The 12,901-nt window shown below is 49.4% G+C and overlaps 1 protein-coding gene across 1 annotated transcript in view; it reads right to left on the bottom strand.

Annotated features, from left to right (window-relative positions):
* The window catches only part of ACSL3 (acyl-CoA synthetase long chain family member 3), a 78,249-nt gene that overhangs the window by 14,817 nt on the left and 50,531 nt on the right, over positions 1-12,901 (bottom strand). Inside the window, exons 7-12 of the mRNA XM_064152789.1 lie at positions 8,305-8,455; positions 7,618-7,741; positions 6,020-6,091; positions 4,562-4,701; positions 3,212-3,384; positions 1,418-1,492 (exon numbers count right to left, since the gene is read on the bottom strand). Of these exons, the coding sequence (XP_064008859.1) occupies positions 1,418-1,492; positions 3,212-3,384; positions 4,562-4,701; positions 6,020-6,091; positions 7,618-7,741; positions 8,305-8,455 (735 nt within the window). The remainder of the gene's footprint in view (positions 1-1,417; positions 1,493-3,211; positions 3,385-4,561; positions 4,702-6,019; positions 6,092-7,617; positions 7,742-8,304; positions 8,456-12,901) is intronic.

Raw genomic sequence — 12,901 nt, 5'->3', positions numbered from 1 at the left:
CCTGAGTTCCAGACTGAGCTCCAGTGAAGAGTCTGGCCCTGTCCTCATGACCCTACCCTTCAGATATTGATCAGCACTGAAAGAATCTCCTTCTCAGTCTTCTCTTCTCCAGGCTAAGCAGCCCCAAATCTCCCACCCTTTCCTTGTCATAGATGCTCCAGTCTCATCTTTGTAGAAGCCAATAGACTCTCTCCAACAGTTCCCTGTCTCTCTTGAACAGGGGAGGCCCAGAATCAGACACAGTATTCCACATGTTGCCTCACTAGGATAGAGAAGAGGAGGCTCAGGGGTGACCTCATTGCTGTCTACAACTACCTGAAGGGACATTGTAGCCAGGTGGGGTTGGCCTCTTCTCCCAGGCAAGCAGCAATAGAACAAGGGGACACAGTCTCAAGTTGTGCTGGGGGAAGTCTAGGCTGGGTGTTAGGAGGAAGTTGTTGTCAGAGAGAGTGATTGGCATTGGAATGGGCTGCCCAGGGAGGTGGTGGAGTTGCTGTCCCTGGAGGTGTCAAAGCCAAGCCTGGCTGGGGCACTTAGTGCCATGGTCTGGTTGACTGGCTAGGGCTGGGTGCTAGGTTGGGCTGGAGCAGCTTGGAGGTCTCTTCCAACCTGGTTGATTCTATGATCCTACTCCCAAATCTTCCTCTGCAGGGTTGCTTTCAATTCAATCAGCTGTCAGCCTGCATTTTCCCCAAGATCAAGCTTTTAAACATAAAAGCAGCACTTACAGTATCACACAGTATCACAGCATCACCAAGGTTGGAAGAGACCTCACAGATCACCAAGTCCAACCCTTTACCACAGAGCTCAAGGCCAGACCATGGCACCAAGTGCCACGTCCAGTCCTGCCTTGAACAGCTCCAGGGACGGCGACTCCACCACCTCCCCGGGCAGCCCATTCCAGTGTCCAATGACTCTCTCAGGGAAGAACTTTCTCCTCACCTCCAGCCTAAATCTCCCCTGGCACAGCCTGAGGCTGTGTCCTCTTGTTCTGGTGCTGGCCACCTGAGAGAAGAGAGCAACCTCCTCCTGGCCACAACCTCCCCTCAGGTAGCTGTAGACAGCAATGAGGTCTCCCCTGAGCCTCCTCTTCTCCAGGCTAACCAATCCCAGCTCCCTCAGCCTCTCCTCGTAGGGCTGTGCTCAAGGCCTCTCCCCAGCCTCGTTGCCCTTCTCTGGACACGCTCAAGCATTTCAGTGTCCCTCCTAAACTGGGGGGCCCAGAACTGGACACAGCACTCAAGGTGTGGTCTAAGCAGTGCAGAGTACAGAGGCAGAATGACCTCCCTGCTCCTGCTCAAAACTTAAAAAGCCAATAAAGTCTTCTCATTACTATGCCTGAGCAAAGCCCAGTAGAAAAGCAGCTATGGGAAGTTCTTGAGCACACTGTATTTAAACCACACACAGGAATTCTCACCTTCTTCCCAGTTCCTTAACTTGATTTCACAACAGACTAAAGGTGCTCCCACTCTCCCTGTAGTGTAGTCCCAAACTGGAATACAAGAAAAAAGAGCAGAAAAAAACAATTAGAAAAAGCTTTGTTTTCATGCATCTTAGCTGGTGAAAAGCAGAACTTCTGAGAAAACCCAACAGATTCATCAAAGTGCTATGGAAAACATCCTTATCCTGCAGGGGGGCAAGACTGCTGCATTTAAAGCTACCCCTGGTGACACCAACACAGCTTTTATAAGTAAGCTGTCCACGTGGGCCACAGTTTAGAAGTGGCAGAAGAACCTGAGTGTCTGCTGGACTGTGAAATAAGTAACAATGCTTCATAACAGTTCAGAGCTTTTGTATTTCCATTCACTCCATCAGAAACACTTCTGCATCTGGGCATCTTTCCAGAAGGGCATCACTGGAGAGTACATCATTTGTGTTGCCTTCCCACTATCATTTTCTCTTCCAAGACACCAAAGAAGCCACTTCTAAAGACCTCTTGGAATAAAAACAGATCAGAACAATTTGTGGCTGTGCTGGTATGAGCTAGAACACAACTAATTCAGTTCAAGGCTTTTGACATCTCAGCTTCCCAGTGACAGCACTTCCTGAAGCCACAGCTGATGCTGAAAGGTGCTAGCAAAGGTTGGGGTGTAGAAAGGCTCTTATCCTTACTCCTGTGCAGAACAAGGCCACTGCTCAATCTCATTCACTACACTGGGGTCAGGAAGCAAGAGCTGGCACCCATGGGGAGGAGTAGACAGGACAGGGGACCCCAAACTGACCAACAAGGGACTCCATTCCATGGACATCATGTTCAGTATAAAGCTATGGAATCCCCAGGAACAAGCCTGCTCTTCAATGGCTGGTGTCTAAGAAGGACTCTCTCTGCCTAGAATCCAGTTCCTGAATCCAATTCCTGTCTGTCACTGAACCCAGTCTGGGACTTCCCCAGTGCCTGCCACAGCATCAGTGGTGACAGCAATGTCACCATCATCAATGGTTGTATCAACAGACACATAGGTTTGTATCCATTTCTATTTATTTCAACTTATTATTCCCATCACAGCTGGCTTAGCTGCTTCCCCATCACAGCTGGTTTAGCTGCTTCCCCATCACAGCTGGTTTAGCTGCTTCCCCATCACAGCTGGTTTAGCTGCTTCCCCAACCCATCAGACACTCTCTGTTACTCCCTTTTCTGTCTAGGAAGGGTGAGCAATTCACAGTGTGTCTGTCACTCATCAGCAGCCAGCCCAGCCCTAACCCTTGACAATGGATCATCAAGAAAAGAACATATTCTCCAATCCAGCATCACCCAGCAATGAACCTTAGATACTTCCCATATCATTCCTCTGTGGAACACCACTCTCAAAAAATAGCAGCACTGTTTCTGCCACTACTGAAAATGAAGATTTAGGACTAAAGGCAACTAAAATCATTAGACATGAAAATCTGATGTAGGCTCTTATGCCTAATGCCTTGATATAGTCACCAAAACCTGAAATGCTGTATTCAGCTAACTAGCTAAGTGCAGCAATGCCACATTTGATCCCATCCACACTACTGCAGGTTTCTCCATCCCAGATGAGAACACTCTCTGTGTAGGTGATCAGCTTTAGCACACTGTGTCAAAATCAGTCCTCCTGCTGCTTTATTACATTTGTAATTCCCAGTGGCTCCTAGGATTCGCTCATCACGTTGGCAGTATGTGCCCAAGAACTGATACACACAGAGCACTCAGCACAGACCACAGGTGGGCTGAAGCAACACCAACCTTCTGTGATGGTTCCAGCTCCAGCTGACTCTGTTAGTCCATATCCTTGTCCTACAGGGCAGCAGAAGCAAATGTTCATGAACCGCTGGGTTGCTGCTGAGAGGGGAGCTCCTCCACAGAGCAGGATGCGAATCTTCCCTCCTAGCAGCATTCGGACTTTCCTGAAAATAAGGCTGAAACACAAAGCTAAGAGTGGGCATTTGAGGAGTACAGAAAAAAAGGAGGTTACCTAATTTATGTCTGAACCAAAAGTTTCCACCCAGCTGAAAGCTTCTGCTCAACTTTGAGTGTATTCAAGTAAAACTCTTTAAAAGCATATTTAAAGTTTCTAAGGCTTCTAAGCTTGTTTCTGCATTCTGGTTTGAAGATGGTTTAAATGTTTCTGTTAGATTTAATAAGACAGTCAAGTTCTGAAATTTTCTCCTCAGCAATAACTTTAATAAGCTGTACAAACTCTGCAGTCCAATTAGTCTTTGTGCCTGGGAGTTGGACTCATTGATCCTTACGCACTCCTTCCAACTTGAGATATTCTATGATACACCTCTGGGAAAACATCAAATCTACAGGTCTTCAGAGGAACAGAACTTTCATTTTACCCAGCAATCCATTCTGAAATCCTGATGAAAATAATGCTATGAGCATAAATCAGTTAAAGGTGAATTAACACTCAAAGTGTATCAGTAAAGGTTCAAAACCATCAGAGAAGTTACTGACTTTACATGTCATCATGGACTTGTACATGTTCTACTTTGCTCTGCTGAGACCCCACCTGGGGTACTGCATCCAGCTCTGGAGCCCCTATGACAAGAGGATGTGGAGATGCTGGAGTGTGTCCAGAGAAGGGCCAGGAGGATGCTCAGAAGGCTGCAGCAGCTCTCCTATGAGGACACACTGAAAGAGTTGGGGCTGTGCAGTCTGAAGCAGAGGAGGCTCCCAGGTGGCCTTCCAAGATCTGAAGGGGACCTACAAAAGGCTGAGGAGGGAGTTTTCAGGATATGAAGGAGAGACAGGAGTGGGGAGAATGGAACAAAGCTGGAGGTGGGGAGAGTCAGGCTGGAGGTGAGGAGAAGATGTTCACCATGAGAGTGGTGAGAGGCTGGAATGGGTTGCCCAGGGAGGTGGTGGAGGCTCCATGGCTGGAGGTGTTTAAGGCCAGGCTGGCTGAGGTTGTGGGCAGCCTGCTCTAGGGTAGGGTGTCCCTGGGCATGGCAGAAGGCTTGGAACCGGCTGCTCCTTGTGGTCCCTTCCAACCCTGATTCTACGATTCTATGTGCAAACTGTCAATGTGAAAACAGGGAAGAGCACCAAAGAAAAAAAACCAATCAGGTGCTGCCGAAGTGGTGAAATTACCTGTCACAGAGTGGGGTGGTGTAACCCTTGGAAATCTGCTCCATTTTGTAGTTGTAGGCCAGCAGGAAGAGGTTGCGCTGGAACGGGGTCATTTCGTTCACTTTATTCATGACGTTCTTGTAGATCCGGTCCATAATTTCCTAGTTACAGGAAAAGATTCACTTCAGAGGCACAAATCCTACCTTCAGTAGGAGGAGGAAATTATCATTTAGAATCTCTAGTGCATTTCAGGTGACAAGCCACTTCTGCAGCTTTTTCCTGGTCCACTGCTAGGAGACAAGAAGATATCTACAGGCAAGCAAACATCTGGAGAGGGGCACAAGTTAAGGCCAAGCTGCCAGCTATCTTTTCTGCATCCTTTACTGTGATGAGCTGCAGATGACTGATTGAAGTGGCAAAATAATCCCCATAGCTACTGAAACTTTGAAAGTGTTGATACTCCTAGGATGAAGGATGCTTACCCCCAACACACAACCTTTTGTGCTAGCTTAACACCAAAGGCTCTACCTTTTCTAGTTAAGTAAAAGGCAGACCTTATTGTGGCCTCTCAGTGCTTAAAGGTGGAAGATTTTTAGCAGGGTCCTGTTGTGTCAGGAAAACACTGGTCAGGCCACACCTTGAGTGCTGTGTCCAGTTCTGGGCCCCTCAATTCAAGAGAGATGCTGAGGTGCTGGAACGCATCCAGAGAAGCTGGTGAGGGGCCTGGAACACAAACCCTATGAGGAGAGGCTGAGGGAGCTGGGGGTGTGCAGCCTGCAGAAGAGGAGGCTCAGGGCAGAGCTCATTGCTGTCTACAACTCCCTGAAGGGAGATTGCAGCCAGGTGGGGTTGGTCTCTTCTCCCAGGCAACCACCAACAGAACAAGGGGACACAGTCTCAAGTTGTGCTGGGGGAAGTCTAGGCTGGATGTTAGGAGGAAGTTGTTGTCAGTGACAGTGATTGGCATTGGAATGGGCTGCCCAGGGAGGTGGTGGAGGCATCATCCCTGGAGGTGTTCAAGCAAAGCCTGGATGAGGCACTTAGTGCCATGGTCTGGTTTACTGCATAGGGCTGGGGGATAGGTTAGACTGGATGATCTTGGAGGTCTCTTCCAACCTGGTTGATTCTGTGATTCTATGAAAAGAGGTGATGGTTTTAAACTAAAAGGAGGAGGATTTAGGCTAGGCAAAAGGAAGACCTTTTTTTATCCCGAGGCTGGTGGCATTGGTCAGTATCACCCAGAGATGCTTCATCACTCGAACCATCTCAGATCAGGTCGGACAGGGCTTTGAGTCACCCAGTCTACTTGAAGATGTCCCTGCTCCTGCAGAGGCTGGACTAAACCACATTTAAAGGCCTCTTCCAGCCCAAACCATTCTTTGAATGCACAGTAAGTGATAGTTGTGTTAATTTAGCTGTTAAACATTTGAAATATGAATTATATTTGAAAACAATTTGTTAGGTGCTTCAGTTGCTTACCGGAACAGCTGCCATTAGGGTCGGCTTAAGGGTGGTAACATCACCTTTGCTTCCTTTCTTTATTTTGGAGGACTAGAGCAAAAAAAACAAACCAAGCTTACTAGCAGACAGATTCACAACTTTTAACAGGAGAAACATCTTTTTAACTATTATTTGCATTCAAATTACATTTCAACAATTGAAACAAGTTCAGAGTCATAACTACCTGATCTCCTTTTATGATCAGGTTCCTGCCTGGTGAGTGTGGGGCAGGCTGTGGATGGAGTCTACCTGCACTGCAGCAAAGCCTTTAACACTGTCTGCCACAACAAGCTCCTGGCACAGCTGGCAGCTCATGGCTTGGACAGATTCACTCTGATATGGGTCAAGAACTGGCTGGAAGGCCAGGCCCAGAGAGTGGTGGTGAATGGTGCCACATCCAGTTGGCAGCTGGCACTGGTGGTGTGCCCCAGGGATCAGTGCTGGGCACAGTCCTGTTCAATATCTTTACTGATGATCTGGAGCAGGGGATTGAGTCCAGCATCAGTAAGTTTGCAGATGACATCAAGCTAGGAGCAGCTGGGGAGCTGCTGGAGGGTAGGAGAGCCCTGCAGAGGGACCTGGCGAGGCTGGATGGGTGGGCAGAGGCCAATGGGATGAGACTGAACAAGGCCAAGTGCAGGGTTCTACGCCTTGGCCACAACAACCCCAAGCAGCACTACAGGATGAGGCCAGAGTGGCTGAGAGCAGCCAGGCAGAGAGGGAGCTGGGGGTGCTGGGAGAGAGGAGCTGCAGAGGAGGCAGCAGTGCCCAGGTGGGCAGCAGAGCCAGTGGCATCCTGGGCTGGCTCAGGAGCAGTGTGGGCAGCAGGACAAGGGAGGTTCTTATGCCCCTGTGCTCAGCACTGCTCAGGCCACACCTTGAGTGCTGTGTCCAGTTCTGAGCTCCTCAATTCAAGAGAGATGTTGAGGTGCTGGAAGGTGTCCAGAGCAGGGCAGCAAGGCTGGGGAGGGGCCTGGAGCAGAGGCCTGTGAGGAGAGGCTGAGGGAGCTGGGGGTGTGCAGCCTGCAGCAGAGGAGGCTCAGGGCAGAGCTCATTGCTGTCTGCAGCTCCCTGCAGGGAGGCTGTAGCCAGGTGGGGTTGGGCTCCTCTGCCAAGCAAGCAGCACCAGAACAAGGGGACAGAGTCTCAAGTTGTGCTGGGGGAAGTCTAGGCTGGATGTTAGGACAGAGTGATTGGCATTGGAATGGGCTGCCCAGGGAGGTGGTGGAGTCTCTGTGCCTGGAGGTGTTGAAGCAAAGCCTGGCTGAGGCACTTAGTGCCATGGTCTGGTTGACTGGATAGGGCTGGGTGCTAGGTTGGACTGGATGATCTTGGAGCTCTCTTCCAACCTGGTTGATTCTATGACTTCTACCAGTGCCCTGTCTTGTCCATTGCAGAAAAGATGATTTCTTGTAGTAGGTTATGAACTGATGTGAGCAATAATAATCTTTTTTATCATCTGTGCTAACACCAGCAACTACACTGCACTTAGTGCCATGATCTGGTTGACTGGATAGGGCTGGGTCATAGGTTGGACTTGGAGGTCTCTTCCAACCTGGCTGATTCTATGAACATACCTGGTCAGCTAATGTCTGAGGTGAAGAGTAACCAATGGGGCAGCCATGAGACAGACACACCAGCTCAGCACTCAGCTCCAGAACGTGGGCAAGAGGCAGATAGCCAATATAGATGTCTTTTTCCCTGTAAGGAATTTAAAGGATAGGGTTTTTTGTTGTACCATTAGAGCCCTCAGGTGAGTCATTAGGTTAGATTTACACAGAGAAAGTGGAAAAATGCCTTTGTGCTGGAGAATATATTTCAGGTAAGATGGGTTTTGCTTTAGACATCATGTGCTACACACTGGAGGCTCAAGGCATGAGCAAAGCATGATGTTTACTCATCCCAAGACAACTGTGTGCTATGGCTGCAAAGGCAACTCCGTGGACAAGATGAAAAGCTGCACCCAACAGAAAGAAACCACAGAACTTCACAGTAGCCAAAGGCAGTACTGCTTGGGGAAGCTTTCAGCCCCTCTAGTGCAAAGTGGTCACAGAGGTGCCGGTCTGGCCCACAGACAGAAGATGAGAAAGCAAACAGCACATGAAGTAGTCATCTTATTGACTGCAGTAGATGCTCTGACATCAGTGCACAGCATGGTGTCACAGGCAAAGCAGTGCAGAACAGCCAAGAGCTTACACAGTGACTAAGCTAACATTACACACAACTACGTGGCTACCTGGTGGGAAGCAGCTGTTGGTACATACCCCAGACTTGGAATCCTCTCAGCCATTCCAGTTATGCCAGCAATTAAGTTGCAGTGGGAGATCATGACTCCTTTGGGAACTCCTGTGGATCCACTCGTGTACATGATCACTGCGATGTCCGAGGGTGCAGGCCTGGCCTGCTGCTTGTTCCCTGTGATTGACATTGAGAAAAGAGGATGCACGGAGAGCCCTTCAGGCTGCAGATCTGACACACCTATGCCAGCAGCAATTCTGAGGTAACACTTCATGATTACTGCTATTACATTTTGCTTTCACAGAATCACAGCATTCTTTGGGTTGGAAAAGACCTTTTAAGATGAAGCCCAGCTGTTAACAAAGCACTACCAGGCTGCTGCTAACCCATGACCCTCAGCATCACACCTACATGGCTTTTAAATCCCTCCAGGGATAGTGACTCCACCACTTTGCTTGGCAGCCTGTTTCAGGGCTGTGCTAGTTTGAAGCTAGCTAGCATGTTTTGGTGAGAAGAACTAGATTGCAGGCTGTGAAAGAGAAAACAATGGTGATGTCTACTTCACTTACAGGCTTGCTGAGATGTACAAGAACAAGAATCCAAACACAGATAAGGGAGTCACTCTTTGCCTGAGCTCTGGGCTGCATCTCTCTCTCTAACCTCACCCTCCATCTCTCTGATTAATCCACTTGATCCTAATCCCCTGGCCAAGCCTCCATTCTTCCTTGGGGCACAAGGCAATGTAAGGGTAAGGTAGGGGAGTGGGATAAGGTGGAAGGGCAGTTGGGAGCCCCTCCTGGGGCTGCTGTGTTTCTGTATTACCTTTTCCCTTGTCTATTTCTGTCTATAACTGTCTATACTGTAGCTATCTGCTTGTCTATTGTGCCAGCTGTAAATATAAGCTTCATTCAATTTCCAGAGCTGCTGAGTCTAATCTGGCTGATTTCCAAAGTGTGAGGGGGCAGGGAACACCCAAAACACCACAAGGGCTTGACAACCCTTCCACAAAAGAAGCTGTTCTTAATGATCAACCTGAAGATGCAAAACATCTTAAATGCCTTCAGTAAGAGGAAGAACCTCTTTGTATTAGCTGAGCAGTACTTCAAGTGATTGTCCTCATCTACCACACCACCACCTCTTCTATCATGTTTCCATTTCCCTGCAGAGGACAGAAAAATGGGCAGAGCTTTGGCTTCTCCAGAATGCCACTGAGAGGGGATGTGGCAGCATTTCCACACTGCCAGGCCCCACTAACAACCTACTTTCTCATGTGCTCCGACACCTGCAGCAAGGAACTTCGAGCCAACATAAGGCCCAATTGCTATAAACAAGTCAAGGCACCAAGAGGGGAAAATAGGAAAACAATCCATAGAATCAACCAGGTTGGAAGAGACCTCCAAGCTCAGCCAGCCCAACCTAGCACCCAGCCCTGGCCAGTCAACTAGACCATGGCACTAAGTGCCCCAGCCAGGCTTTGCTTGAAGATTTCAAGGGATGGTTCCTCCACCACCTCCCTGGGCAGCCCATTCCAATGCCAATCACTCTCTCTGACAACAACTTCCTCCTAACATCCAGCCTAGACCTCCCCTACCACAGCTCCAGACTCTGTCCCCTTCTTCTGGTGCTGCTTGCCTGTGAGAAGTGCCCAACCCCCACCTGGCTGCAATCTCCCTTCAGGGAGTTGTAGACAGCAATGAGCTCTGCCCTGAGCCTCCTCTGCTGCAGGCTGCACACCCCCAGCTCCCTCAGCCTCTCCTCACAGGGCTCTGCTCCAGGCCCCTCCCCAGCCTTGCTGCCCTTCTCTGGACACCTTCCAGCACCTCAGCATCTCTCTTGAATGGAGGAGCCCAAGAACTGGACACAGCACTCAAGGTGTGGCCTGACCAATGCTGAGCACAGGGGCACAAGAACCTCCCTTGTCCTGCTGCCCACACTGCTCCTGAGCCAGCCCAGGATGACATTGGCTCTGCTGCCCACCTGGGCACTGCTGCCTCAGCTTCAGCTACTCTCTCCCAGCACCCCCAGCTCCCATTCCTCCTGGCTGCTTTCCAGCCACTCAGTCTCCAGCCTGCAGCACTGCTTGGGGTTGTTGTGACCAGAGTGCAGAACCCTGCACTTGGCCTTGTTCAGTCTCATCCCATTGGCCTCTGCCCACCCATCCAGCCTGGTCAGGTTCCTCTGCAGGGCTCTCCTGCCCTCCAACAGCTCCACACCTGCTCCTAGCTTGGTGTCACCTGCAAACTTACTGACGCTGGACTCAATTGTGTCATTCAGAGAAAAAGCTGCTGAGTGAACAGAGGAAAACACATTTAATAGTGCCCCACTCACTGAGTCTTGCCCATGACGTCAAACAAGCACATAAGCAGCAAAGCAGCAGCTCATGTACTTAATACAATATTAATTGAACATGTCTGACTATGAACAATTCATTGCAGCATTCCAAGATTTATGAATTGTTAACTTGCCACAGACACTGCTCATAGAATGGTTCAGACTGGAAAGGACCTTAAAGATCACACAGTTCCAGCTCTTCTGCCATGCAGTGTACAGTATGTGGCATTTAAAGTACTGAAGAAAGGATTAGACACTTTGTAGTGGTTTTGGGTGTTCCCAGCCCCCCCACACTTTGGAAATCACCCAGACTAGACTCAGTTGGCCCTGGAAATTGAATGAAGCTTATATTTACAGCTGGCACAATAGACAAGCAGATAGTTACAGTATATACAGTTATAGACAGAAATAGACAAGGTAAAAGGTAATACAGAAACACAACTCCCCTCCCAGAAACCTGAGTCCCCAGGAGGGGCTCTCAACCACCCCTTCACCTTCTCCCTGCCCCTCTCAACCTTACCCCAGTCCCAAGGAAGAATGGAGGTTCAGCCAGGGGGTTAGGAAGCAAAGTGGCTTAGCCCAAAATGGAGGGTGAGGTTGGAGAGTAAGAGGCAGCTCAGCCAGCAGCCCAAGTGAGAGACTGCTTTATCTATGCTTTGCTTTATGTTTTTATACATCTCAGCAAGCCTATGAGTGCAGTAGCCATCACCACTGTTTCCCTTTCACAGCCTGTAATCTAGTTCTTCTCACCAAAACATTCCAGCCTGCTTCAAACTAGCACAGACTTTTTGATGTAGTACAGAGATTAACAAATCTCAAGGAGCTAACGAGTTACAGCCATATATTTTTTTTCCTGTTGGTGTTGTCTGAAACATAAAACTGGTACACCAGAAAGGCAAAAATCATCTTTTAAAGACATGAAGAGGTTGGGAGCAAACCTGCTATGCCAATGAACATCAATAGCAGATGGAGAAACCACCCACCCTCCTGCTAAACCAAGATTGAATCCAATGTTCCCGTGCTTTTGTGAAAACACAAAGAGCAGATGGAAGCAACTCCTGATTATTATGGAATTTTAGATGCTACCCTCAGCAGCTCTTCAAAGCCAAGAGTATATATTTCTGCTGGCAGCAATTAAAACACCCTCCAAATTCTAAACCCTCATTCTAAAAATTAATTATCTAGGCTGCAAATACATTAAGAATTTCACAGGCTCACAGGACGTTAGGGGTTGGAAGGGACCCAAGGAGATTATTGAGTCCAACCTCCCTGCCAGAGCAGGGCCACACAATCTAGCACAGATCACAGAGGAACACATCCAGACAGGCCTTGAAAGTCTCCAGGGAAGGAGACTCCACAACCTCTCTGAGCAGCCTGTGCCAGTGCTCTGGGACCCTTACAGGAAAGAAGTTCCCCCTTGTGTTGAGGTGGAACCTCCTGTGCTGCAGCTTCCATCCATTGCTCCTTGTCCTATCCCAGGGAGCAGTGAGCAAAGCCTGTCCCCCCTCCCTCCTCCTGACCCCCAACACTCAGATATTTATAGACATTGATTAAATCCCCTCTCACTCTTCTCTTCTCCAGACTAAGCAGCCCCAGGTCCCTCAGCCTCTCCTCATCAGCCATGCCCTCCAGTCCCCTCATCATCCTCGTAGCCCTCCACTGGATCCTCTCCAGCAGGTCCCTGTCCCTCTTCAACTGAGGAGTCCAAAACTGAAGGCAGTATCCAACACGAGGTCTCACCAGGGCAGGGCAGAGGGGAAGGAGAACCTCCCTTGATCTGCTGGGCACACTCCTCTTAATACAGCCCAGGATCCCATTGGCCTGCTTGGCCACAAGGGCACATTGCTGCCCCATGGGTAACTTGTTCTCCACCAGCACCCCCAGGCCCCTCTCCACAGGGCTGCTCTCCAGCAGTCACCTCCCAGCCTGGACTGCTGCAGTTTATTATTCCTCCCCAGGTGCAGGACTCTGCACTTGTCCTTGTTGGACTTCATCTGGTTCCTCTGTACCCAGCTCAGTCTGCCCAGGTCTCTCTGGGTGGCAGCACAGCCTGCAGCTGGATCAGCCAAGCCTCCCAGCTTGGTGTCAGCAGCAAACTTGCTGAGCAGACTCTGTCTGTCTGTGCCCTCATCAATGTCATTGATGAAGATGTTGAACAGGACTGGACCCAGCACTGATCCCTGGGGGACTCCACTGGTAACAGCTCTCCAGCTGGACCTGGCACCATTGATCACCACTCTTTGAACTCTTATCTTGTAACCAGTTCCCAATCCACCTCACTGCCTGCTCTTC

Source organism: Pogoniulus pusillus, chromosome 13 (genome assembly GCF_015220805.1).
Source record: "Pogoniulus pusillus isolate bPogPus1 chromosome 13, bPogPus1.pri, whole genome shotgun sequence".
Taxonomy (NCBI): Eukaryota; Metazoa; Chordata; class Aves; order Piciformes; family Lybiidae; genus Pogoniulus; species Pogoniulus pusillus.
The sequence above is the reverse complement of the archived record's forward strand: the minus strand, read 5'-3'. Positions and strand labels throughout refer to the sequence as shown.